This window comes from Amphiura filiformis, chromosome 18, assembly GCF_039555335.1.
Source record: "Amphiura filiformis chromosome 18, Afil_fr2py, whole genome shotgun sequence".
Classification (NCBI taxonomy): domain Eukaryota; kingdom Metazoa; phylum Echinodermata; class Ophiuroidea; order Amphilepidida; family Amphiuridae; genus Amphiura; species Amphiura filiformis.
In genome coordinates this window covers 43,697,220-43,724,767 of record NC_092645.1, presented here as the reverse complement: position 1 = coordinate 43,724,767, position 27,548 = coordinate 43,697,220, and the positions used below count along the sequence as shown (strand labels likewise).

General features: G+C 38.0%; 1 protein-coding gene across 1 annotated transcript in view; it reads left to right on the top strand.

Annotated features, from left to right (window-relative positions):
- The window catches only part of LOC140139178 (acetyl-CoA carboxylase-like), a 196,268-nt gene that overhangs the window by 152,847 nt on the left and 15,873 nt on the right, over nucleotides 1-27,548 (top strand). Inside the window, 13 exon segments of the mRNA XM_072160958.1 lie at nucleotides 8,115-8,249; nucleotides 9,084-9,156; nucleotides 14,846-14,971; nucleotides 16,619-16,717; nucleotides 17,913-18,050; nucleotides 18,801-18,968; nucleotides 20,869-21,029; nucleotides 23,066-23,177; nucleotides 23,759-23,914; nucleotides 24,823-24,963; nucleotides 25,651-25,782; nucleotides 26,242-26,379; nucleotides 26,950-27,070. Coding sequence (XP_072017059.1) covers nucleotides 8,115-8,249; nucleotides 9,084-9,156; nucleotides 14,846-14,971; nucleotides 16,619-16,717; nucleotides 17,913-18,050; nucleotides 18,801-18,968; nucleotides 20,869-21,029; nucleotides 23,066-23,177; nucleotides 23,759-23,914; nucleotides 24,823-24,963; nucleotides 25,651-25,782; nucleotides 26,242-26,379; nucleotides 26,950-27,070 — 1,700 coding nt within the window.

Here is a 27,548-nt window from a genome sequence, read left to right as displayed (position 1 = left end):
AGCTGCTAATGTGTTTATTCCATTTGAATTCATACTCCCCTGTGGATGATATTTCTAAAATCTTCCACTGGGGGATTGTGGGTTTAATATGGAATGTAGGAACCATGCTCTGGGCATGTACATAATGCCTCTGTGACACTGAGTCTGTTTATTGACTGCTCAATGTCAAAAGTGGGTAAATGCAATAGCTGCCATGTATGTATAGATGATACTGTGTGTAAATTGCCAAATGTTCACAGGGCAGCTGTTATAATTATTATTATCATTGGCATAAAACAACTTAAAATAAGGATGTCACCTGTGTTATATGAGACAATAGCTCCATGACAGCGGCTACAATACCTTTATATTCTCTAATTCACGTACAGGGGTGTACCCAGAAACCTTAGACCTTAGGGTGTGGAGCAACAGGAATACCCCAAAAATACCCCAAATTAGGCTGATTTTGCATGTTTTAGGCATAGACCCCCTGTATGGACCTATTTATGATAATCAGCATACTGAAAAACAGGTGTCAATTGGTATCTATTTTTACACTATCACGTCAATCATGTTTTACAACAGAATGAAGAAACTGTTTAAAAAGACTTTCCAGGATGTCAAAAGTTGTGAAGGAAAGAAACAACTTTTTCTGGAATTTCGTACAGTGAAAACTTTTGTTGAGATTTTAAGATTGGGGTCGGTCAGGCAAGAACAAGCAAGCCATTGTTTGATTTTTACCTTAGGGATGAAATCAAAACTCGACCGGCCATTGACCGCCGGTTCCAGAACAATAGCAACCGGACAGAACCAGTGGTCAACCGCCGGTCGAGTTTCGATTTCATCCCTTAACGCTTTTGCTGAACTAGTTGCTAGCAACCCCAAAATGGGCTATTCAGTTGAAATCCATACACCCCAATGGAAAACACAACCTTAATCTTCCACACAGGGAATGTGAATTTCAAATGATGTTACCTAAATGGGTGACTCCATTTGAAATTTACACCCACTACAGAGGTTCCGGAAGATTTTATATGGGGGGGCAATGGCACCTGGCCCATGTTATTGGGGGACCTAATGGTACTTTTCCATAGCCACCAAATTTATTGGGGGTTGGGCCCCCCTATCCCTGGTTCGGAGCCACTGTCCTATGTGGGAGATTAAGGCCATGTTTTCCATATGGTGTATGGATTTCAACTGGAATTGCCAATGTATGTTTTCCAATGCTGAAATAACAGTCTTCCATTAAATGTTGTTCTTTTTGTTTTATGCTTCCCATTTTTGTCATTTGTGTACGTAGTGCTGTTACATCCCCGCGCACAAGGTAATAATTTTTTTTGGCAATTGACAATTTCTTCCTTCCCATAATTCATAGCGGTATAATGAAATTTGCTAAATCATTCTCACCAGGTTTTTGTCAAGCTGTGTAGGGTTTGTAGCTCAGGAGGGGGGTTCTTAGTGAAAAAGGGGTTCAGGGATGTGTGGCATATTTGGGGTGCATTTTCAGGCTTTTTGGTATAACTTTCTTTCATCAAATTTGGTGTATTTTTGGGATTTTTTTTCAGAATAACAGCCACGCATCCCTGCCCAATCAAAAACCATCACTCCTACTCCCTATTTCAGAAAAATACAGCACTATTTTTAAAAAATAAAAAATATTATCAAGTTCTGCCAAATGAAACATAGCTCAATCCTAATCATTCATTTAGTCCTAATTGGAGAAAAAAGAAAAAGTTCAATATTTTACTAATTTCTTGAAAAAAGAGCCAAAAACATGCATTTTTACAAAAATTACGGACTTGGAACAAGTCTAAGCATTCAAAATCTTGAGTATATGCCAAAATTTGCTCTAATTTTCACTTTTTTGTGTTACTTTAATTAAATGGTTAGTTATAAGAATGAAACATGTCTTTTCCAAAAATTAGAATGTATAAACTGAAATTAGTCTTAGAACAAGTCTTTGGGCTTGATTGTCACAGCATACGAAAAACACCCTAAAAACACATGTTTTTGGCCCCAATTTCCAAAAATTGGCCAAATATTAAAAGTTTCATTTGGCAAAACAGGATAATATTTTTTAATCCCAAAAATTAGTTCTGTATTTTTCTGGAATAGGGAGTAGGTTGTAGCACCATGAATAGTGGCCAGGCCCCATAGATCTGAATGAGCTCATCCAGTATCTGGATCCTAAGGGAAACATTCCACCAACTTTAGTGAACGGAAACTTGCTCTAAATACCTTAAAACTTCCAAAAAAATGTCTGACTTGTATAGTGTGTCTCATCTCAAGTTGAGTGTAACACCATGTTGGATTTTGCAGTGACAAATTCTAATCAATGCGTTACGCGTACCCGGGGGGGGGGGACTCAGTACAAATGACCATACGGGGACGTGCCGCAAACATGGGTAGCATTTTCAGCCTTCTGGTATATCAATAACCCCTTTTTCAAAGCCTATTTTGGTATATGAATGGGTCCTTTTTTCAAAATTTTTTAGGAAAACAGCCCAATTTTTCCTTAATCTAGCCAAAATTTTCAAAATTTTCCCAAAATTTTGGGAAAATTTGTAAAAACTAAGACAATTTTGGGTAAATTCGGCCGAAAATTTTGACTTTTGGTAACTCAATGGGTCCAAATTTCTTGACAAATTGGTATATTTATGTGTCTACTTCCAAAATCTCAGCTGCACGTCCCTACCAAAACCAAACTTGAGTACCCCCGGGACGCGTCGACGCAGTTGAGTCACCAGCGCACGGACAAATCACCTTTCTATGCATGTATATACGCTCTGGATTAGGTTAGCGTCATGGGATTCGAATCTGCACTCGCGAAATCCAACATGGCGTTACTCTCAACTTGAGACGATACAGACTATAGTTGGATAATGATGAGGTATTTGGTTTTAAGCTATGAATTATGGGAATAAGTTATGGTCTGTATATCTTACTATATGACCCACATATTCTTCAGACCAAAAATTTGTGACATGTTCTTTCAAAATCAACAAAAATCGGGAATTGGGATTCAGTGGCATGCCAAGTGAAATTTTCAAAGGATGTAAAATTGCAAAGCTAACCTGGTCCCAATATTACTTTATCAGGACAAAATATGCGAGAATTGTGAAAAAATTTGCATTTGTAATTCTAAAATGATCCAAAATTAGGTTAAATTTGGTCTAAACAGGATAAATAAAGAAGATGCATTCAAAATGTTGTCAATTGTCCTGGAATTTTGAGCCAAAGGGGGTAGAAAATTCCCCCCCCCCCCACCCAGTCGGTATGTCACTGCTGGGATTTGATGGATGTCAATGGTAAAGTCTTCCTAGGGGTCACTTTCCTCTTTTGTTGTGAGTCATATAATAAGGGCATGTCATATATCCACAAGCTAATAGCTAATGTTGCTATATAATTTTGCTATAAAAAAATGTTAAGCCTACAGCATGTTTCTTGAATGCATGAAAAGCATATTATAATTCATTACCAAATTACAAAAAGTATATTTTAAATTAAATTACTTTTAAATGATGCTGACAATTCCTTTTAATTTGTATGTTTATATTTTTCCGCTAATTTCGGTAAAATTGAAGGATTTGTTTCAAAAACAGGTATGTGAAAAAATGTACCAGAGAATTTTCTTCCTACTTTCTTTGTTCTTGAGTTTTGGCAATTTCTTTGGCTAGTGGATCATGGGAAAATTAAAGCTAATGACTAAGTGTAGGCCTTCATAGTCCTTGGCTCTGCATGAAAATCAGATGAAAGGCTATTTATTTGTAGGCCATGTGAAAAAATTGCTTGGGACTGATGCTTTGAAATGGAATGTTTTCTCTCACTATTTGAGGTCTTTGACAGATTACCAAAATTCATATTCACAGATAATAATTTTGCACCCCGAAGGCATTTACACGTTTTGCTGGTCATATTTTTCTGCCGCTTTACCGCTCTGGCACCGATTTTGCTTTTCTGCACAGTCGCACCAGAAATGCAAGCCGATATATCGATCACTCCACTGCTTTGCCAAAACAGCAGATTGGTAGGAGTTGAATTGAAGTCAACTCGGGAGCGGTGGCGCTCTGATGTATAAGAATAGGAAACAATTTTTGGTGGTGCTGAGCGGCAAAAGAATTGGCTTTCATAGTCAACAGCATTCTGCTCCACATGCAGAAAAGTACAAGTGGCATGATGAAGTGTCACACCACTCAGCGGCAAGTGGCAGAAAGTATGAAACCAGCATTAGTGTATTAAAACAAGGAAACCCTCAAGTCAACTTAGGTTGACCAGTTGGTCATTTGGGATCTAGTTTCATCTGGTATCATTGGCTTTTAACTGTGAGAGCTCCTGAGTATGAGAAAATTCAACATGAAATAAGCAACTTTTCCACAGAAACTTGTGCAATAGGCAATTGGTGTGTAACCGCCATGTTTTTGGTCTTCGGTATAATTATGTAATCAACGATTACACCCATCAACATCACCAAGAAAATAACAAAATTAAAGAAGACAAAAATATTTTCAGTTATTCTTTCTTACCCACTTAAAGTTTACCATCAACACAGATGTTCTGCCTCACAATTCTCCTTCGATATCAAAATATTATGAGCTACACCTGTATTATATCTGAATATATGTTGGGCTGTTCTAGTTGCAATCCATACACCCCTATGGAAGACATGACCTTAATCTTCCACATAAGGAGTTTGAATTTCAAATGGGTTACCTGAATGGGTGACTCCATTTGAAATCTACACTCCCTGTGTGGAAGATTAAGGTCATGTCTTTTCATAGGGGGTGTATGGATTTCAACTGGAATAGCCCATCCAACCATTGTTTCTATACCCTGTGTAATCTTATTTCATTATTTCATTCCTGTGTGAATCTTACCCTATCTACAGCATGTCACCCAAAACGCTGGCTTTCTTTATCATACTTGTCAGCCCCACCTCCAATAGCTGCCAGGTGTGACATATTTTAAATGCGTACAATATAGAATACAGAAATTGTCACATGTGTATGCAGCAGCTATTACAGATTGGGCCTCAACCCTCAACTTGTTTCTTTTAAACACACCAATTATCACTACACTTTTTATTTCCAGTATTTTATAATCAATCGTTAGAAACTTCACCATCACCTAGCCTTTTTCACTATCTTGTAAAAGTTAGACAAAATTTCTCATGGATTTTAGGGTACTAGGCAATAAACACATTAGTGTGTAATATACTATAATGATCTGTCCTCAGCAACCTGCATGTTCTCTCTGGGAATGTGGTTCCTGTAAATCGCTGCAAACCTGGTGTGTTTCCTGTATAACCCGGGACACTTGGAAATCTGGTGTTTCTTTTTCACCATGTTTCTACTGCAAATCTAGCAGTGTATCAACCACTGAAACTACCTTAAAGGTACATGTAGTTGACAGTTAATGGTAATAATATTACCATGCACCAATCTAAGTTCGTTTGAAACCTAATGTGTTTCTACTATGCCCATTGCTCAGTTTTACCCTGCATGTTTCTACTGAGATTGTCTTACACAGTAGAAACATGCCAGATTGTTGTCCTAGCTGGTATCACCAACAGAAAAACAACTCTGTTGGTAGCAAGGCTATATACATGTAGTTACAGTGGGAGGTTTGTGGGGGATATTTTTGGTATAAGTGAAACAAACAGCCGAAGTAAGTGTTATTAGCAAAATAATGTGCTTGTTGGCAAATTATAAAGATTCATAGAAATGTTAAATGTGTGTTGCTGGGAGCATGGGATTTTGTTAAAAGTTGTTAAAAGAATTTGGATCCCCCACACACTTTTTATATTCTTGAACATCCTGACGAAAAAAAAACATTGCCCATCACCCACTCTATATTACTTTGTATCACACTGCATTGCAGTGAGCAGAATCTTGGATAACTACCCAGTTATTATCACACAGAATAAAGCAATTCTATTGTGGTAACTTTGCAACTCGGCCAAGATTCGGCTTTCTGCCACTCCATTACCCTCAAAGTGGATAATCAATAGAAACTTTGAGTAGTAAATGTAATGTGTTCTACTCTCCATCACCCAGTTTCAGAGGGGTCTGGGCAGTTAGGGTTATAAAATTTAAATTTAAAAATAAATATTGATTTCTTTTTGTTATATGTGGTGTTGGTTACACTTTTCTGTTATTGGGCTATTCCATTTAAAATCCACACTACCCCTGTGAAAGATTTTGGAAATATCTACCACAGGGGGAGTATGTTTTTCAAATGTAATCGGTCAGGGTTAATCATTTTGAAACTCATACTCCCCCTGTATTATGGCTTTACCTACATCTTCCACAACTGGAGTGAGTATTTCAAATGGAAGTTACCTAATTATCTATTCTATTCAAAACTTACACTCCCTCTGTGGAAAACTTTAGCTAAATCCTCCACAGGGGGAGTGTGGATTTTAAATGAAATAGGTCATTGTAATAATAAGCATGATGGTTTTGAACACATTTGTATGCAAGTTAACATCTTTTGTTTTATGCAGCATTATTTGAAGGTGAAATAATCAAGAAATGTTTTTTTCTTTTCAATAAGTTTGGTGTATAAGTTTATGTGTATTAATGTTAAGTTTCTGCTTGATCGTCATATGCATGGTAGTTTAGACCAAGCTAACATATTTTGTTTGCAGCATCTATTTTTGTTAAGGAGATATGTAACATGATCTGATCCATGTGGGTCAAAAGCGGCAAATTTAAATTGAGATAAGGCGACAAAAACAAAACCCTGTTCTACGGGTGGACAGACTATTCAAGAAGGTTCAAGTAGGATCAGGCATTTTTTTTTCTGGACTCTAAAATTACAATGAAATTTTACAAAAATCTATAAAAAATATCTTAAGAATTTTTCTAAAAATGTTTAATTTTGGCCCCAAAATGGCTGATTTTACATGATTTTAGCAAAATTTTAAAAAAATCTCCAGAATGCAAATTCTGGGTCAGGCGGCCTGTAGATAGGGTTTTTGCTGTTGCCTAAAGGCAAAAATAGGAGTAAATAACAGTAAAATACATTAGAAAATACAAATCCGGAACCATGTATGGCTGTTGCCTAAAGGCAAAAATAGGGAGTAAATAACAGTAAAATACATTAGAAAATACAATCCGGAACCATGTATGTTAGACCTTTGGATTTTTTCAGTATGATAGCCTAATGTTTATATAAGGCCAAAAAAATAAAGGTTTGTCTCAAAGCTCACGAGTTGTTTTAAAACAAATGCGAAATGCGATTTTTTTATTTTTTTATTTTATTCCCGACTCTTTTCATGGTATTTTGAGAAAAAAGTCTGATTTTCGCCGATTTTTTTCGAAATAAAAAAAATTTCCGCATTTGTTTTTTGTCAAATCGTGGGATTTTACAAACGCGCGCGCAAGCTTTGAGACGAACCTTTTTTTTTTTGGCCTAAGGTAATAATTATAGTAACTCAATTTTCATACGTTTGTTGGTCCCCATGGAGCAGATTGTGTCGCATACAATAATTATTTTTGTTTTTGTTGATATTTGCTTGTTTCTTGCAAGTTTTGTTGCTTGTATGTTGAATTGCTAGTAATATCATTGTAATGCATTAGAGAATGGTATTTTGAATATCGTGGTGACTTTTGACTAACATATTACTGACACAAACAAACCAAAAAAATGATATGACAGACACTCAGATTGAAAGAAAGAAACACTTTTCCAATTGCAATTCTGGTGTTGAATTCTGCTCTGAACGTTTTAACTTTGAAAGAGTTTTCAGAATTTTTTTGTCAAGACCCAAAGCTTCATTGGGTATTCTATTTAAAATCCACACTACCCTTGTGGAAGATTTTGGAAATATCTTCCAAAGTAGGGAGTATGAATTTCAAATGGAATTAATATATTTGGCAGCTCCATTTGAATTTCATACACCCTCTGAGAAAGATTTAATCTGAATCTTCCACAGAGGGTGGGTGAGTTTCAAATAGAGTTGGTTTGTGTGCTAATTCCATTTGAAATTCATACTCCCTATGTGAATGATCAGGGAGTGTGGACTTTCAATGGAATAGCCAATTGCAGGTTTCCCATACTGTTACAATGAGTCCAGACTAACCTCTGCCACATTCCATTTACGTTATGACTCCATTTTACCTTCCTGTGATTAGAGTGGTGAGGTCAAAGACTAACATACCTCGCGTAGCCAGTCTGGGAGATGACATGTCAGAGGTCGGAGGAGAGTTGCCGCCATGTCAGAGGATGGGCCTCATGTGTGCCTTTGACACCAAAGATGCTGTGGAACGGTAAGTATAAGTGTGTACAAACTGCTAAATAAGCGTTTATTATAGGTATTCATGATACAGAATGATAGTTTCAATAGGATCAGCTGTGAGACAAGTATAAAACTCCTAAAAAACTTATAGAGAAGTTGTTGACTGTAAATGAGCAGTCAACACATGAACAGCACTTTTCAGAGCAACCAAATCTTCAGTAAGAAAGGGGAAAATACTATAAATGACCCTTTTCAGAGCCACCAACCTTTTAGCAGATAAATGACAGTCTGCTTGAACCTGAATCTTCAGTAGGAAATGGGTGCACCACATTTCCACATCTATGGTGCAACATTCTGTAAACAACTCTTTTCAGAGCCACCAACTATTCAGTGGACAAAGTGCAGTCTGCTGGAACAGCTCTGAATCTTCAGTAGGAATTGGGTGCATTACATTTTAACTGTCTATGGTGCAACCTACTATAAACAACTCTTTTCAGATCCACCAATTTTTCAGTGGACAAAGGGCAATCCGCTTGAACGGCTCTGAATCTTCAGTAGGAAACGCATAAAGCACTTAAAAGAAAACGGATTAAGAGGGCATATAAAGTGATCAGTCGCCATGTTTCCTACACTTGTTTATTTATGTGTATAACCATCATCCCTGCAATGAATAAGCTGGAAACCATCTTGTCATGAAAAAGTTACAGATCTTAGAATGCACATTAAGTTTGCTATAAAGTTTCTTCTGGCTATACATATGCATATTTCAAATCATGGCAAGTCACAACAGTGACCAGAAAATTCCTTTTAATAGCAATTTTTTTCACACAATTTTTATTGTACAATACATTTTTTAATATTTCAGGTCATTTGACAAAGTCATTGACAGATTTGCAGACATGCATTTCAACTCACAGAATGAGGACATCGCACCTACGGTAAGCAACATTTGCTGGTTGTATAATATGGTTGAGGAGTACAAAGTTACATGTTATATTTACTGTGGGTGGTTTACTACAGAGAATATATCTTACCCTTCCCAGAATCCTTTGCAACATGATACATCAGCCCCTTTCATCAAATGACACTCCCATTTATACTTTGTACAGGTTCCCTTTGTTTTCATTTTGAGAATAGACTAATATGGGTTGGTTAAGTAATAAACATATTTTGCAAGATCTGTATGCCCTTTGTTCATCACTGAGGTACTTTTTGTCACTATCGACCCATATTGCACTAGATAGCAAATCATTACAAGAAGTTGAAATGGAAGAAATGCATTGTGGGAAGCATAAGATATCTTTTCTGGGTTTACCATACCTCAGCAAAACTACTGTAAAAGAAAAGGGCTTAGGGACTTGGTCCCCCAAGTTTTATGCCAAAAGCATGTAAAATCTGCCTATTTTGCATACATTGGGCTATTCCATTTAAAATCCACACTACCCCTGTGGAAGATTTTGGAAATATATTCCACATGGGGGGAGTATGTTTATCAAATGTAACTGGTCAGAGTTAATCAGTTTGAAACCCATACTCCCCCTGTATTATGGCATTACATGTATCTTCCACAACTGGAGTGAGTATTTCAAATGGAAGTCATCACCCAATTGTCTATTCTATTCAAAACTCATACTCCCTCTGTGGCAGACTGGAGGTAAATCTTGCACAGGGGTAGTGGATTTTAAATGGAATAGCCCATTGTAGCCAGTATGTGTGTTTTTTAAATATGAATACACTTTTAAATTTATCGGTTATGAACTAAGGGAACAAACCAAAAGTATGATGACGTACTGTATAAGTGGTTATTTTCGCGTACAGTTATTTTCGCGAATTGGAGTGAGAGAGACATTTTTGGGATTGTTATTTTCGCGATTGCCTAGTCTTGCCCTATACTTGCAATACATTTATACATATATTCGCGACCACTTATACAGTACAATAAACGAAAGTCCTTTCGTTGAGAGGGGTAAATATAAATTCCCTTTAAAAAGGAATGGGGCACCCAATGTGAGCTTGGATGTGATGTGAGGAAATGCAAGTGGTTTGATGTGTTCAAAGAATTTCATCAGCAACAAAAGGAAGAATATTAGAATTAAAGGATATGTATTGGAGTAGGTGACTGTGAGGTGTAAGCGGTAAGGGAACACATGGGATTTAACAAGATTGGTTTGAAAGTGAAAGGTATAAATTGGTATTTGATTTTGGTTGTAAATGGATGGGTCAAATTTGACCTTTCGGGTTGGAATTTTTAACATTACACACTCACATTTCAGAGAGGGGAGGCAGAGGGAGGTGCCAGCTTTCTAATGAACAGACTTTCATTTATAGGATGGCATCCAAATTTTGGTTTGTTCCCTAAGTTAATATCTTAAGTATACTTTGATCAGCTCGTAATAGGCGGAAAATGTTAGGCTTTTTCCACTACGCCGAAAAGTAGACCCACGTTAAGAGTGCTATTAGTTGACCTGTCTGTATATTCTGTGTGTTAAAGAAAGTAGGCAAAGTATAAGACTTGGATTAATAATTTGTGATGCTTCTGGCGATATGTCACAAGGCAATTTTCAAAATAAAATTTTGATATTAATCCGCTGATGTTATAAGGGCCGCCGATTACGAGCTGATCAAAGTATAATAACAAATTTTCAGGAGCCCACAAGACGGAGACATTCAGTGCCATGTCGTCAAACTGTAAGTGGTACATGTGGCTATTGCTGCCATGTAAGCATACTCAGAGTTAGCCTAGTATAGACCACTTGACATCATTGTTTATCAACAAAGGCGAGGGACTGGTCTATCGATATGCTTGAACGAACAGCTACATTGTTCAATGGCTTGCTTGTACTATATGAAATGTGGTGGGCGATTTAAAATGCACGTGCCCTGAGCAAACTACGATGTATATGCACACACCAGTGCAAAGAACAATGGAAATTGCCTTAACTTGCGCGCATACTACCGGGCAATGATGTTACATGTCAAGTGGTCTATAAAGACAGGGATTAATACAGCTTGCAGAATAAAGCCAAGGATGATAGGTAACTATCACATACAATCTCAGGACAGTCAGGTCCTACTTTGAACATAAGTCTTGACATCAGTACGCTGTTTTACTTAGGCTATATTGCTGGTGGCAGCATCATTTTTTCTGCTATGGTGGCAGCATCATTTTCTGCTATTAATTATTCATGAGGTCTGCCAGGTTTTCGTTGTCATGTGACATCATTTTCCGTGTAAGTCTTTATAACTATACGCATAATTACTACTAAAACTAACGTATGTGCTCTTCTCCAGTGGCAACGTCATTTCATTTTTCTGCTTCCAATAGTAAGATTAGTCCTGTGTAAAACACAGGTATTGAGTTGCGCTGTCCCAACTTTCTTGTATTGCGCTGGTATAGGCGATGCAAGAACCTGATAAAGCTGTGTAATCTCTTATTGAAGTCTTGACAAGAGGCTAATGGGCTATTCCATTTAAAATCCACACTACCCTTGTGGAAGATTTTGAAATATCTTCTACAGGGGGAGTATGAATTGCAAATGAAATTAACATATTATCAGCTCCATCTGAATTTCATACACCCTCTGAAAAAGATTCAACCTGAATCTTCCACAGAGGGAGGGTGAGTTTCAAATGGAGCTGCGCTATTGGGTTCATTCCATTTGCAATTCATACTCCCCCATGGAAGATTTTTCAAAATCTTCCACAGGGGGAGTGTGGATTTTGAATGGAATAGCCCACAGGTACCGAGTTGCGCTGTCCCCACTTTCTTGTACTGCGCTAGTATAGGAGATGCCCCACTTGTATTGCGTTGGTGTATAGGAGATGCCTGATAAAGCTGTATAATCCCTCAATGATGTCTTGACGACAAGAGGCTAATTTGGCTTATGCTTTACATGAAGGATAGATCTGCACTGGCACTATGAAGTTATTAACTGGGTTTTTAGTGTACTGATGTTCATATATAATATTGTGTACTAACAATCATAGTCACTCCTACAGTAGAAATTTCAATTCTCGCGTTTCACAATACGATGCGCCGCCAGCGGTTACTCTTGGCAGTCAAATTTTTGACTCCAGAGTCGACATCGCCATTCTAGCTGCTATTGAATTTTCACACGAGTGTGATAATAAATATGTTGAAAACAGCTCCACAAAGGATTCCCTGTGATCAATAGATAGAAAATGGATCTACTATGATTGTAAATTGTTGTTTTAGTGTGCATTTGCATGTAACATCATTATAATGATATTTAAACCCACAATGATGCATGTTCCTGTATTGTATTCGTATTACGCGGGCTTTGGATGTCGACCTTTTCCCGTGATGCACTGCGTATTTTGGCCTCGACCCAGCGACCGCTGGAGGCGCATCGTATTGTGAAACGCGAGAATTGAATGAACACAGCTTTCAACAGCTGTATGCAATCGTATATCACATATTTGAAACTTCAACGCGAACACACTACCATGGATACAATAATTAAATTATTAACCAATCATGAATTGGCATGGTTGGATTCACTCCTGCGTTTACGCATGCACAGTCACTCACGGCAGCGTTTATCGCGCAGTGTAGGTGAAAAATTGTCATACTGTGTTCATTCAATTGAAATTTCTACTGTAGTTTGACTTACCCAACATATCATTGGGCTGTTCCAGTTAAAATCCATACACCCCCTATGGAAGACATGATCTTAATCTCCCACACAGGGAGAGTGAATTTCAAACGGGGTTACCTGAAAGGGTGACTCCATTTGAAATCTATTCTACACCACCTGTGTGGGAAACTAAGGTTATGTCTTCCATTGGGGTGTATGGATTTCAACTGGAATAGCATATTATATGACACAGAATGGGATACTCCATTTGAAATCTACACTCCCTGTGTGGGAGATTAAGGTCATGTCTTCCATTGGGGGTGTATGGATTTCAACTGGAATAGCATTTTTTATGATACAGAATGGGATACTCCATTTGAAATTCACACTCCCTGTGTGGGAAATTAAGGTCATGTCTTCCATAGGGGGTGTATGGATTTCAACTTGAATAGCATATTTCTCTCACATGCACAGCCACAAAAATGATACTTTAAAGAAAATTCAACGTAAAAAAACTCAAATCGCATATTTAAAAATGGTTACAAATCGGCAAAGCGCAAAAAAAAGTGTACAAAAATTATCACTTTTGAAGTATTTTCCAGATTTCTGGGAGCAACTGCAGCCTTAATCTCTTAACCCTAACCATAATACTAATCCTAAATGTAATTGTAACTGTAATCTTAATCATTATCCTAATCCTAAAACGTAACCATAAATGCGGGGTCTAACACTTTGCAAAATCTTTCAATTCAATATATTTTATATGCACATGCATTTTCTCACACGCAAGTGAGCACACAAACTCCCTACTTAATTGGTCACACACTTTCCAACTTTCCAATGTAATTTAAATCCATATCGCTTGTTGGGAGTGAAATTGTACAAAACAATGCACTTATACTGAGATGTTGATGTTGATGTGCATGAGCCCCATTCACTAGCAACAACATACACCAGAAAAGAATGCCATGATTTTTGCTATTTTCATAACAAAATTGATACTAAAATGTTGGAAAATACAATCAAAAATGAAATACATTGACCCGCAAGAAAAAATGAATGAGTTCGAAAGCACTGTGCATAGTACGTGGAGTGCGTGCATTTTTCTAACGTTTGCTCTGATTGGTTGTGGAGTGCGCCCATTTTTCTAACATTTGCTCTGATTGGTTCTCACTATCTAAGAGTGTATGAATTGTGAATACATGTAGTTATAGTGTGGTGCTTATATTGACAATTGAAAAACAAGCATTTCTAAAAAGGGCTGGACTTTGACCAGTGACTGCGGTCGTGAACCATAGCGTGTCAGGATCTTACACTGAATTTTATATATGTGACACAAAAACAAATGTGGTCAAAAGCATAAGTTTGACACAACTATAGCAGATTCAACCCATCGTGGAACGTTTATCCAACAAATCCAGGCTGCCGGTCAGTCGTCTGCCAGTCATGCATAGCGTGATGTGCATGATCGCCCAGCAGCCTGACTTTGTTTGAAAAACATTCCACGATGGGTTGAATCTGCTATAGTTGTGTCAAACTTATGCTTTTGACCACAATAGTTTTTGTGTCACATATATAAAATTCAGTGTAAGATCTTAAGAATCATGTCCACAGATTCTGGGAGAAGTTTTTTAGTCATCAATTAACCCCATGAGAACTACCTGCCAATTGGCCAAAAAGAAGTTTTCATTAGCAATAATTGCTAATGAAAACTTCTTGGCCCAATCAGCAACATTGTTAAAATAATTTCACCACAAAAAAAAATTGGGGTGAATTATTTGCAAAGCTCCATTCTGATTGGTGATTAGAGTGAAAATATTTTGCAATTGACCAATCAGAGGCAATGTTAGATCGACAGGTAGTGCTCAGGGGGTTAACATTATTTACGAGTGAGGGCATGGTGAGGTAAAGGCCACTCACATGTAGGCAAAGATAGACTTTCTTTCAAAATATCCATGTAAATTTTGATAAATCTCCATTATTTTTTATAAAAAACTTCTTTTTTTTCTTGTAAATTTTGGCACAATAGGATACAACAGCAGGTCCATCTGATGAGCCGATTCACATCGTAAACATTGCTATGTGTCTAAACTCAGCTGATCCAGATGCAGATGCAGGGCTACCAGAACTGTTTGCTAGATACTGCCAGGATAAGGTTGGTTTGCATGCGAACTATCTGCCGATTGGCCAAAATGAATATTGTGTCCAAATTTGAACCAATCAAGGAGGGTATTAATAAGATCATCTGCAAATGCAAGCTTGACCATAAATAATTTAAAGCCTAGCCATAATTGGCTATTGAAATGAGCATTTCAAGTTATCAATCAATCAGAAATGCTGTTAGATGACCAGTAGTGTCCAGGGGGTTAATAAATGGTCACTCAATGCAGAGACATACTTAGATCCGGGGAGAGGGGTACTAAGTGCAATTGACCATATGAGGATATGCCGCAAACTTGGGTCACACGTTGGCCTCTTGGTATTTCATTGATCCAGGCCAATTTTGTTTATGGATGGGTAATTTTTGTCAAAATTTTCTCAATTTTTGGTCCCCACACATATAGCGTGTTTCTATTGAGTCCCCTGCATTTTACCTCTAAAACTGTTCGCCGTCAAATAACGGCGAAAGGCGGATAACGGTCAGTTTCCATTGCACGTTGTGTACCGGTAAACACTCGATGAACGCGTCAATTGACACACCTTTAAAGTTTGCCGGCGAAAGGTCGTGCACTGGGGTCAATCCCTGTGTCAATCGCAAAGCATTGTGGATTTTAATATTGTAGTATTTTCTTAATTGTTTGGCTAAAAATGAGGTAGCAAACATGAGAAAAGAAGACTGAAGAATAATGTTTTTTATTAGCGTTTTCATTCGTACTCGTAGATCAAATTACGCCATTGGGAAATCCCTGTGATATCGACGTGAGTACTCAGTATTGTTGCGCGCAAAGAAAAATAGGTCTTAGAATTTAATCTTTCACAGTTTTATTTCAGTTAATTCTTTTTAGCGAATAGTAATTTAACATCAAGAACATAATATTAAATTCATGAAATCTTTCTAATTTTCTGAAGCACACACCGCCACGGATCCGAGTTGATTTCTATTTATTTCGCATGCACAGCTGGATTCATCCGCTGATGTTGTTGTTGTTGTTTTATTTCATGGCTTTTACTAGGGTCATAAATCATAACTCATGTTAAATATTTAGCATAATATGTATAATGCAGGGATAATGCATTATGAATATTTCTTCCATTTACTTTATTTATAGCAAGTGAGTCAAATATTTGTATGTGATTAGGCCTAAGAATTAAATTGCGAACGAAATGGTATAATCATAAACAAGCTAGCTCATTGATGATGCAGAGGTCAATTTCGCGACTCAACTTCCGTTTTCTTCCCTGTATGCGCATTCAATCGGAACGGAGTGAGTTTCTATTGACGTTTACCGGTAAGCGTCCCCACTATTTTCCTTCCTCAAGAAGGAAAACGTTACCGTAAAAACTCGCCCCTGTTTACTGGTAAATAGCGGGGAAGGTCAGTTTCTATTGAGCAGAAATAATCCCTTTACCGTCTTTTTACCGGTAAACGGTCCCAATAGAAACACGCCTATATATTGGGCTTGTGTTATTATCCAAATGGTTGTTTGTTTGTTTGATTTTGTTTGATTTTTGACGGCAAGAACTGTTTTTTGGTAAGCAGTAAAAACTGTGGTTTCAACCTCATTTTTTTCCACCTGCTGCAAAAAACCTGCAAACCATGTTCATATACTTACTGTTCTGGTATCTTTTTATGCAATAACAGAGGGAGAAGTTTATCAAACATGACATCCGCCGTGTGACATTTGTAGTGTGGCATTCCAGAGAGTTCCCGCAGTACTTTACCTTCCGGGCAAGACTCAATGTAAGTACGCATCTAGAAACCAGATTCTGTAGAAGCCTGTGAAACGTGTGGCAGGCATGCCTCGTACACCTGTGTCAATTTATTCTAAACCTTGTAATTAGTCCCTATTTGTTCCAGGACAGATATTAGTCCCATCCTCCAGTGAGCTCCCTACACCTGTGTCAATTTGTTCTAAGCTGTGTAATTAGTCCTTACTTGTTCTAGGCCTAGTTATTAGTCCCTCTTTCAGAGAGTTCCCCCAGTACTTTACTTTCTGGGCAAGACTCAATGTAAGTACACATCTAGAAACCTGATTCTGTAGAAGCCTGTGAAATGTATAGCAGGCATACCTTTTACACCTGTGCCAATTTGTTCTAAGCCTTGTAATTAGTCCTTGCAGTATTGTTTGTATTAAATGCCCCCATATAATTTAATGCTCCTTCCATATTTTTCAATAAAAAATGGACAAAAATGTTTAAATTTCTGTACCAAGTTCTAGGCCTAGTTATTAGTCCCTCTTCCAAAGAATGCCCCAGTACTTCACATTCAGGGCAAGTCAATGTAAGTACACAAACTAGACACCTGATACAGTGAGCTTACATTTTTCATCAGTACACAGATTTGGGGTTTATCTGCCTTAATTCAATTTGTGCCAAACACCACAATATGCATATTGCATAACAAAGGTAACCCCCAAACTGTATCTATTGTTGTGGAATATGCCTGTTGCATTATGGGAAGGAATTTCAGAACAAATTTACTTTCAGGAAAGAATCCCTTAAATCTATAGTTTTTATGCCATTGCTTACTTGTGTGATATACTTGTGATTATAACGTTATATAAAATCCTATTTTTGTCTTACAGATAGGTCCTACATGTTTTTGCCCATTGTATGTTTAAAGAAATGCAAATTCGGCCCATATGTTAATGTTTTGCATGCTGACCATAGCATGAAAAGTCACAAATTTTGAGATATTTTCCCAAAATATGAAGAGCTACCTCAAGAACCACTGAACCAATATTGGGCTTGTTTGTACTCAATTTAATGCATTTTTTATGCCGATTCCAAATATGGTTATGAAAATTTACAATTCTGATTTTTTGAAAAAAAATTGGATCTTGTCGTCGGCAAACGTCATGTTTTTGGAGAGGGTTAAAGGGTGTTTGCTTGAAGCCAGATTAAGGAATCTTGGAATTTTTTTTGTTTCTTTTCAGTTTGAGGAGGACACCATTTACCGTCACTTGGAGCCAGCATTAGCATTCCAACTTGAGATCAATAGGATGAGTAACTTTGACCTTAAGTTGATGGAGAGAGCTAACTATAAAATGCAGCTCTACCTTGGCTCAGCAAAGGTATGTTGGTGTTAATCCACACCGCCAGTGAACGTTTAGAAATAAATTCCCCCAATTAGTAAATAAAGCATAATGCTTGTTACAGTGCCGTTCTAGCTTGAGATCAATAAAATGAGTAACTTTGACCTTAAGTTGATGGAGAGAGCCAACTATAAAATGCAGCTCTATCTTGGCTCAGCAAAGGTATGTTGGTGTTAATCCACACCGCCAGTGAACATTTAGAAATAAATTCCCCCAATTAGTAAATAAAGCATAATGCTTGTTACAGTGCCGTTCTAGCTTGAGATCAATAAAATGAGTAACTTTGACTTTAAGCTCATGTAGAGAGTTAACTATGAAATGCAGCTATACCTTGGCTCTGCAAAGGTATGTTGGTATTAATCCACACCACCAGTGAAGGTTTAGAAATACATTTCCCCATTTAGTAAATAAATCATAATGCCTGTTACAGTGCCGTTCTAGCTTGAGATCAATAAAATGAGTAACTTTGACCTTAAGTTGATGGAGAGAGCCAACTATAAAATGTAGCTCTATCTTGGCTCAGCGAAGGCTGAGACAAGAATATGTTGGTGTAAATCCACACCACCACTGAACGTTTGGCAATACAATTCTCTAATTAGTAAATAAAGCATAACGCTTGTGCCGTTCCAGCTTGAGATCAATAGAATGAGCAACTTTGAAACATCTGCTAGGATTTCATTATCTCCAATTAACATCAATTCTTATCAAATTATTTTGTTTAAATCACAGGTCAAGAAAGGTCAAGAGGTGACGGACTACCGTTTCTTCCTGCGTGCCATCATCCGTCATTCAGACTTGGTTACCAAGGAGACGTCAATAGAGTACCTACAGAATGAAGGAGAGAGGATGCTACTGGAAGCATTGGATGAGCTGGAATTGGCATTCTCTCATCCTGATGTAAGTGGGCTATTCCACTTAAAATCTCCCCCTGTGGAAGATTTTGGAAATATCTTCCACAGGGGGGTATGAATTTCAAATGGAATGAACACATTAGCAGCTCCATTTGAAACTCACCCTCCCTCAGTGGAAGATTCAGGTTATATCTTTCTCAGAGGGTGTATGAAATTCAAATGGAGCTGGTAATGTGTTCATTCCATTTGAAATTTATACTCCCCCTGTGGAAGATATTTCTGAAATATTCCACAGGGGGAGTGTGGATTTTAAATGGAATAGCCCAATACTTCAACCATAGGCTTCAACATAAAAAGTCCAAGTTTTGATTTCTTAAAATATCAAGAGCTATTTTAAGAACCACTGAACCAATACTTGTTTGTATTCATTCTAATGCATTGTTCACGCTGATTCAAAATATGGACATGAAAATTTACAATTCTGAAATTTTTGATTTTTGAAAAAAAAATTGAAACTTCAACACCCGCATAGAGAGATTTAACACAAATTTGCACAGGTTTTACCAAATTTTCAGAAATTGTTGGCCAATTTTGAAAAATGTCCCACCCATATACCAACCAAATTAGGACTCAAAAAAAGGGGTCATTGATATAGAGGCCTTGCATGTGACGTATCATCCCGTAAATATGGCGGACTACTCAAATGCATTCAACAAAAGCATGATTGCAATCTACTGTGACAGTTCGTCTCACACACATAACCCTGCACTACGATCAAATAGGTTGATGACAACATTTGATTGAATGGACTGCACTCCGCCATAACTACGGCTCAAATCCTTTGTTTGGAGCCAATCAATAATTTCATGCAGGGCCTCTATACCATGACTGTGTAGACTTATAAAAGATGATTGCTCTCAGGGTTTACAACAATGGTTTTTTGAAAGGCCAATTTTGTTAATGGACAAATAAGGCAAAAGGAGAGAGAAAAGAAAAAATAGAATATGTTAAAACCACTGGGAACACAAAGTGTTCAAAGTTCAAATATTCCAGTATAAATCCATAAGCCTCTGCACACTTTAAAGAAGCATTGTACAATGATTGGATAACTGTTAACAGTAACTTAACTGTTCACAGTTATATTAACTGTGAATCACTAATCCTATTTAGATTCTTTAACAGTTAACAGTTAGGAGCTGTTCAATAACCCTAATCCACTTGTAAGTTATTACATATCAGAAATCAATACCTATTGTGAATTTGATGTTGAGCACATTCAGCTGTTATAAACATAGAATGAGCAATTCCAGTTGAAATCAATACACCCCCTATAGAGGCCCTGCATCAAATTATCGATTGGCTCCAAACAAAGGATTTGTACCAGTGTCACCGTAGTTATGGCGGAGTGCAGGCCATTCAATCAAATGTTGTCATCAACCTATTTGATCGTAGTGCAGGGTTATGTGTGTGGGAGTGAGTGGATTGAAGAGCATGTATGTGGGGGTATGTGGGATTTATTGCATGAGCAAGTGGGGGTGTGTTTGTCACCAATATTATTATAGAGCAAACCCAAAGTATGCATAAAATTTGACCTTGTTAACCTCTTTTCTATTTCTAGGATTTAAACATGTTTACAAGTTGTCAAATTCCTTATACAACATTGTAAAAAATGTCATTGTCCAGTTCAAAAAATTTATTATTTTTATATAAACAAGTCCCTGTTGCCAAGTGGCATAGTGGGTCATCATATTGGGGGGGGGGCACTGGTTCTTATTGGGGGCACAAGCTGTTTTTTTGGCAATTTTCCTATGGTATTTTCAAAATTTTGTGATTGTTTAGCGGGGTACGTGCCCCCTACCCGTGTCCCTATAACGCTACGCCACTGCTGTTGTCTGTGAGGTCAATGTGGCCCTTTAAGACTAATCGCTTGATTATTTTCCTTTTAGTCCCAGAGGACTGACTGCAACCACATCTTCCTCAACTTTGTTCCTGCGGTCTACATGGATCCGTTCACTCTTGAGAACAACCTGCGCACCATGATATTACGTTATGGTACAAGACTATGGAAACTCAGGGTACTGCAGGCTGAAATCAAACTCATGGTTAGGTAAGTCTATCCGTTAACATTCCGGTACTGCAGGCTGAAATCAAACTCATGGTTAGGTAAGTCTATCCGTTAACATTCCGGGTACTGCAGGCTGAAATCAAACTCATGGTTAGGTAAGTCTATCCGTTAACATTCCGGGTACTGCAGGCTGAAATCAAACTCATGGTTAGGTAAGTCTATCAGTTAACATTCCGGGTACTGCAGGCTGAAATCAAACTCATGGTTAGGTAAGTCTATCCGTTAACATTCCGGGTACTGCAGGCTGAAATCAAACTCATGGTTAGGTAAGTCTATCCGTTAACATTCCGGGTACTGCAGGCTGAAATCAAACTCATGGTTAGGTAAGTCTATCCGTTAACATTCCGGGTACTGCAGGCTGAAATCAAACTCATGGTTAGGTAAGTCTATCCGTTAACATTCCGGGTACTGCAGGCTGAAATCAAACTCATGGTTAGGTAAGTCTATCCGTTAACATTCCGGGTACTGCAGGCTGAAATCAAACTCATGGTTAGGTAAGTCTATCCGTTAACATTTTATTAGAGAATAAATGATAGGATTTTGTCTTTTGCCTATCCAATATCATGTCATAATGGATGGGTTGGCCAATATTTTGAGTAGTGGATGCCGGCGCACTACGATAAAAATATTGGCCAGCCCATCCATTTTGACACGATATTGATAGGCAAAAGACAAATCTATCTTTATTCTCATTCTTATTCAGTTTTAATGTAATTTTTGCGAGAAAAACTGCCTTTTTCAGAAAAAATAAAGTTACTTTTGTAAGGACATCCCGTTGTTTTAAATGAGCGAAACCATCACGAACATCTAAGCCGCCCGAATTGCGTTCTTAATTCTTGCACGTGTATTACGCGAACGCATTATCGCGCGGTCATTGAGGAGCAACAAGCGTGTCGCCGTTGCGTGGCGGCTAGCAGCCCTGACAAATATCACTATCAACTATTGTGAGATATTATACACCAGAAAACCAATCAAATTACGTGAATTCTTTACAAGACGCACCCATTGAATAAGAATACTCAATCAGTTTTGCAGAAAAGCGATTTTCACGCATGCTCAATGTTTACTTACATTTTTAGAGCGTCAAGCCGATCAATCGATTCAAATCGCCGAGGCAAACACGACGTCGCTTTCGCAAGTTGAAGAAATCTCAACTTCCCTGCGATATCGCTTGACACGTGAATGCGTCAACCAATCATATACAACCATCTGGAGCTATTATTTTGCTAATTAATTTACCTTTCTCGATTATTAATTTTTGGTGGTGAATTAATTCAAAACAATAATTATTGACAGCAACTGATGTTTTAAAAATGTATTTTGTGGCATTTAGAATATTTAATTGTCGTCTGCAATGGCTATCGCCGAGATAAGTATAAATGCAAAAGCGATGAGCGATGCATCGCAAAATTCGGCGATTGCCCATCGCTTTTCAAAAGCGTTTAATCGCAATCGCTCGGCGATTGAGTATAAATTCAGCTTTAGTAATCAGGCTACGCTTCATGAATCATCCTGCACACAAATTCAGGGTTCTGCAGGCAGAGTGGGCAATTCCAGTTGAAATCTATACACCCCCTATGAAAGCCATGACCTTAATCTCCCACACAGGGAATGTGGATTTCAAACAGAGTCATCCATTCAGAGAGCACCAAATGACTTTAATTGGGGCTTCATTTTGAAAAAAATATGGCTTCTTGGGGGCACACTCCCTCTATTGCTGCAACACCCAAAAGTCATCGATACCGCCACTGAGAGAAGCCTATGTACATATTAAGAATATTACGCATGTTACTATAAAAACTTTACTTGAGAATGACATCACTTAACCTCAAGAATAATTCATACCAGAAGAATGATACCGCCACTGCAATATAGCCTAAAATAGCAATTCAAACTTATGACCTCACTGTCCTCAGATCATAGGTGCCAGTTTGCTATCCACACACTATATGCGTAACGCCATCATCCTTGGGTTGTTGTAAGGGAGTTAATGTTTGTTATTTTTGTCATACATGCAGGTTGAAAGCTAATGCCACGCCAACACCATTCAGGTACTTCATCACCAATGAATCTGGCTACAATCTGGACATCAGTCAATACAAGGAAGAAACAGATCCAGTCACTGGTCAGGTAAGCCTAGCACCTGTGGGACTTCTCAGTACTAGTTACCATTCAGGGATGTGCTGCAAACATGTATTCGGGGTATTTTATATATAACAATGACACTTTTTTGAAGTTTATTTTTATATATAAATGTGTCATTGTTTTTTTAATTGTCAGACAAATAGCCCAAATTTGCCTCATTGTAGCCCAGATTTGTGAATTTTACCTGAAATATCTGGAAATTTGGGAAAAACTGCAAGTTTATCTTTAAATTAAATTTTGACAGAAAGTAAATGGGCCTTTAGGTATAGCGATGAGTCCTTGGAAAATTGGTATAGTGATTGGGACCTCTGGGAAAGTTAGCATAGCAATCAGCAGGGGTGTAGTCAGGATTTTTTTTTTTTGGGGGGGGCAGATTTTGAAAAAGTGGACCTTTTCTGGACCTTCCTCAAAATTTTTGACTTTTTTGACCAAGAAATCATAAAGAACCCAATTGTTTTGCTCACTACGCTTCCACGTTGTCTCCTAGTGAATGCCAGGATGTGTTTATAAGATTACAACCATATCTAAATTTACCGCATGATTTTGATATTGTTCTTCTTATTCAGGTCCAGTTCATATCATATGGCCCTCGTCAAGGCCCTCTCCATGGACGCTTTGTCAACATACCGTATGTCACCAAGGATCATCTACAGCGTAAACGCTACCAGGCACAGCTGAATGGAACCACATACATCTATGACTTCCCTGATATGTTCACAAAGGTAAGTATAAGGTATTGGCTACTTGTAGGCAGGCCAGTGGAACCACATGATGTTTATAAACTTGTTATACTTAAGTAAAATCACAGGCAGTTTACAGCAATATTTAGGATTCACTCATGTTTCACTGTTGTTCATCACCATTTGATAATGACGCGTCTATGATGTCTGTCTGCATGGTTTGCTTCACAAGAAAGTAAACCACACAACGCCTATACAACAATCACCACCAGCAAAGACTGCTTGAAATTTTCATTTTTCCCCCGAACAATTATTAACTGGAACAATCTACCTGAACAAATAACCCAAATAGAAGACATACCACAGTTTAAAGAAGCTGTAGCCAACCACATCAAAGAGCAACATCAAGACTATTACCAAGCACACCGCACGCACATTCCCTGACCGTCTGACTCCAGGAGGAGTGTTGGCCAGTACTAAATCAAGATCAAGAAGATATGTTGGAAGCGCGTTGTTAAATGGTGGTGAACAATGGTTGAACATGATTGAATCTCTTTAAACAACAAAAAGCAAGCTAAAGATAGTCTAATTCACATGATTATCATGAGGATTGTCAGTTAGTCATTGACACTCAACATTTCAATGAGATCAATGATTTCGCTGTTGATATCAGCAATAAAACTACAGATTCAAACTGCAATGTTTAACCGCTTCCTTCAAAATAATGAATTTAACATGTAAGCGTATTATATTCGTACACAAGTTCCAAGCATGACAAATTTTATATGTATACCCATGTGTAATGCATATGCATGCTTCCATTAACATGCATTTGCACATACCCTACTATAAAAGTGCAGCTTCATCACCAATGAACAACAGTTGGCTCTTGCACAAGTTGAAAGTGTTTTGTAGTGATATGTTTGTATTTAATTTTTGTCTGAAAACAGAATCTTCATGCTATGTGGGCAGAGCATACGAAGAAGTACCCGAGTGTTGAAATCCCAGAGGAGTTCTTGGCGGGAAGTGAACTAGTACTGAATGCCAATGAGGAACTAGTGCCTATGAACAGGATGCATGGGGAGAATACGGTAAGAAATGATGCATATAGGGGTGGGTGGGGTTGTGTGTGGCAGGGAGTGAATTTGTGCTGAATGCTAATGAAGAACTAAGTACCTATGAACAGGATGCATTGGGAAAATGTGGTAGGACATGCCAAGATGATGCATAGGTGTGTGTGTGTGCAGGGAGTTTATGTGTTTGGATATCTATCCAAACGAGGACGCACACATGAAAAATGCAGGAAAACATGGAAATACAAAAACTGAGGATGTCCTTGTTGAAATGAGTTTATTCCGAAGATCGCAAATAACGTAAAAGATCATATGCCGAAGTTCCACGGGGGGAAGGGTATAGGTAGAGTCACAGCTTGATAGTCCCAAACTTGTGTGTTATGGGGCAAGTCCATGGTATGGTGATTAGAAACGGATGTGTGTGTCCTCGATTAGATAAGATAAAGGTTAATGCCTCATTAAGGTCCTTGTTTTCTTGTCTGTGCAAGTTGGAGTGTGGGTGGGGGTGCATGGTGTGCTATGAAAGTTCTGTCTTTTTGTCTGCCTGCATGTGATTTAGAGTGTTGTCAGCACCTTTGATGGTTTGGGCAACATGTTTGGAATAATTATTCTATGATGTCATGTGGTTGTACGTGGTATCATGATTCAATAAGCCATATATGAAAACTGGATTCTCAAGACGCAAAGTTTGTAATTATATTTCAGATTGGCATGGTCGCATGGAAGTTTACCATGAAGACTCCTGAGTATCCTGATGGTCGCGACATCATCATCATTGCCAATGACATCACATACAAGATTGGATCATTTGGCACAGAAGAGGACATGCTATTTGAGGTAATTCATTATGTACATAGAATACCAGTTATCACCAGATACTACGATGACTATTTCAGTTAAAATCTGAATAAAATCTCAATATAATTATGTAGAGTTTTGGAATTTTGTAATGCAACTCTACTGATACCTTCTGCCCAGTGGATTGGATATTACTCACATTTTATGTAGAATGCAAAATATGTTCTCTTTTGAAGCATTGGGCTATACGCCTCAGTATAATATATTGTGGGACTCACCACTCCCCATATCCGCACAACAGGTATTTACCTTCCCAGTATACTGGTACCCATTTGTGTTATGGTGTGGAGACAGGTAAAGTTTGTTTGGCTTATAATTGGCAAAAAAATGACACTCGTAACATTGTGTATTGTTTGTTTGTCTTTCTTGTCTAATCTAAAGCTTTAAATGTAATGCGATTTTGAAAAGAATTTTGTTTTTTTCTCATACAAATTTCAGAAAGCATCTCAGCTAGCACGCATGCTTGGCATACCACGTATCTACATATCGGCTAATAGTGGAGCTAGGATAGGCCTAGCAGAGGAAGTCAAGCACTTAGTGAATGTAGCATGGGAGGACCCCAATGAACCAGATAAGGTAAGAAAGCATCTCTGCTAGCACGCATGCTTGGCATCAGAATTTATAAAGAGCATAGGTATGCCAGTATATGCCAGCATACCCTGGTGAAATTTCACAATTTAGTCAATGTTGGAAACATGTGTCTGTACATAACACTTCAGCTAAAAACATTGAATGGAGTTTTTATATTTCTTCCATTTTAAATTGTAATGAGTGTTCTGTGTGCACCCATCGAACTAACAACAAAACCACAAGATGTATTAACTTCAATGCCCTAGTTGCATTTTGACGAGGGAGAAGGAAGGAAGAATGAAAGTAAACTTTTCTCAGGTGTGGTTTTGAACCATCGAACCCTTTGAGTGCCAGAGACGTGCACATGCCTACCTTGCCACAGGGGTGTGATCATTTGGCTTGCCAAGCTTTCCGTCACCATATCACTATTCGCATGATGACACAATCACATCACATGGAATACCTGCCCTTGCATATGCTTTTGGAATTGAGTTTTCTGATGTTTGGTATGGTTAGGGTATATTCAGATTATTCCATACATGTAATAATAATTGTTCTTGCTTTTTACATTCCTAGGGTTTCAAGTACTTGTACCTCACCCCATCAGACTACAAGAAGCTCCTACCGGAAAACTCAGTGAGAGCAGAATTAGTTGAGGACCAAGGAGAGAGCCGATATAAAATCACTGATATCATAGGTAAGTTGTATAGACCAAAAGCTGGCAATGTGATGATGACCTACAATCCTGGAAAAAAGTAGTTGGCACACTTGTACTAAACAAAATTTGATAAGTGGATGAAACATTCATTCAATTGATGTGAAGCACAAACTCCCCCCTGTATCTCACCCGTCCCCACTCACCATATTTCAATGTTGATGGGTCTCACAGATCTGCCAACAACATGGCATAATTTGAATTGGGGGAGTGACGGCAGTGATACACCTAAAGTCTTTAGTAAAGATAGCCAAAGTGTATCAACCTTTCCAGAATTATAGCAGACTATATGAAGCTCCTTACTGATAACTCAGTGAGAACAGAATTAGTTGAGGACCAAGGCGTGGTGGAAGGTCATCATCTTTTGTTAACCTTATGGTAAAAGCATTAGTGTCTTTGCCTCAATGTAGGCATTTCAATAGTGTAGCATCATGGAAGGGCACCATCTTTTATCTTATAT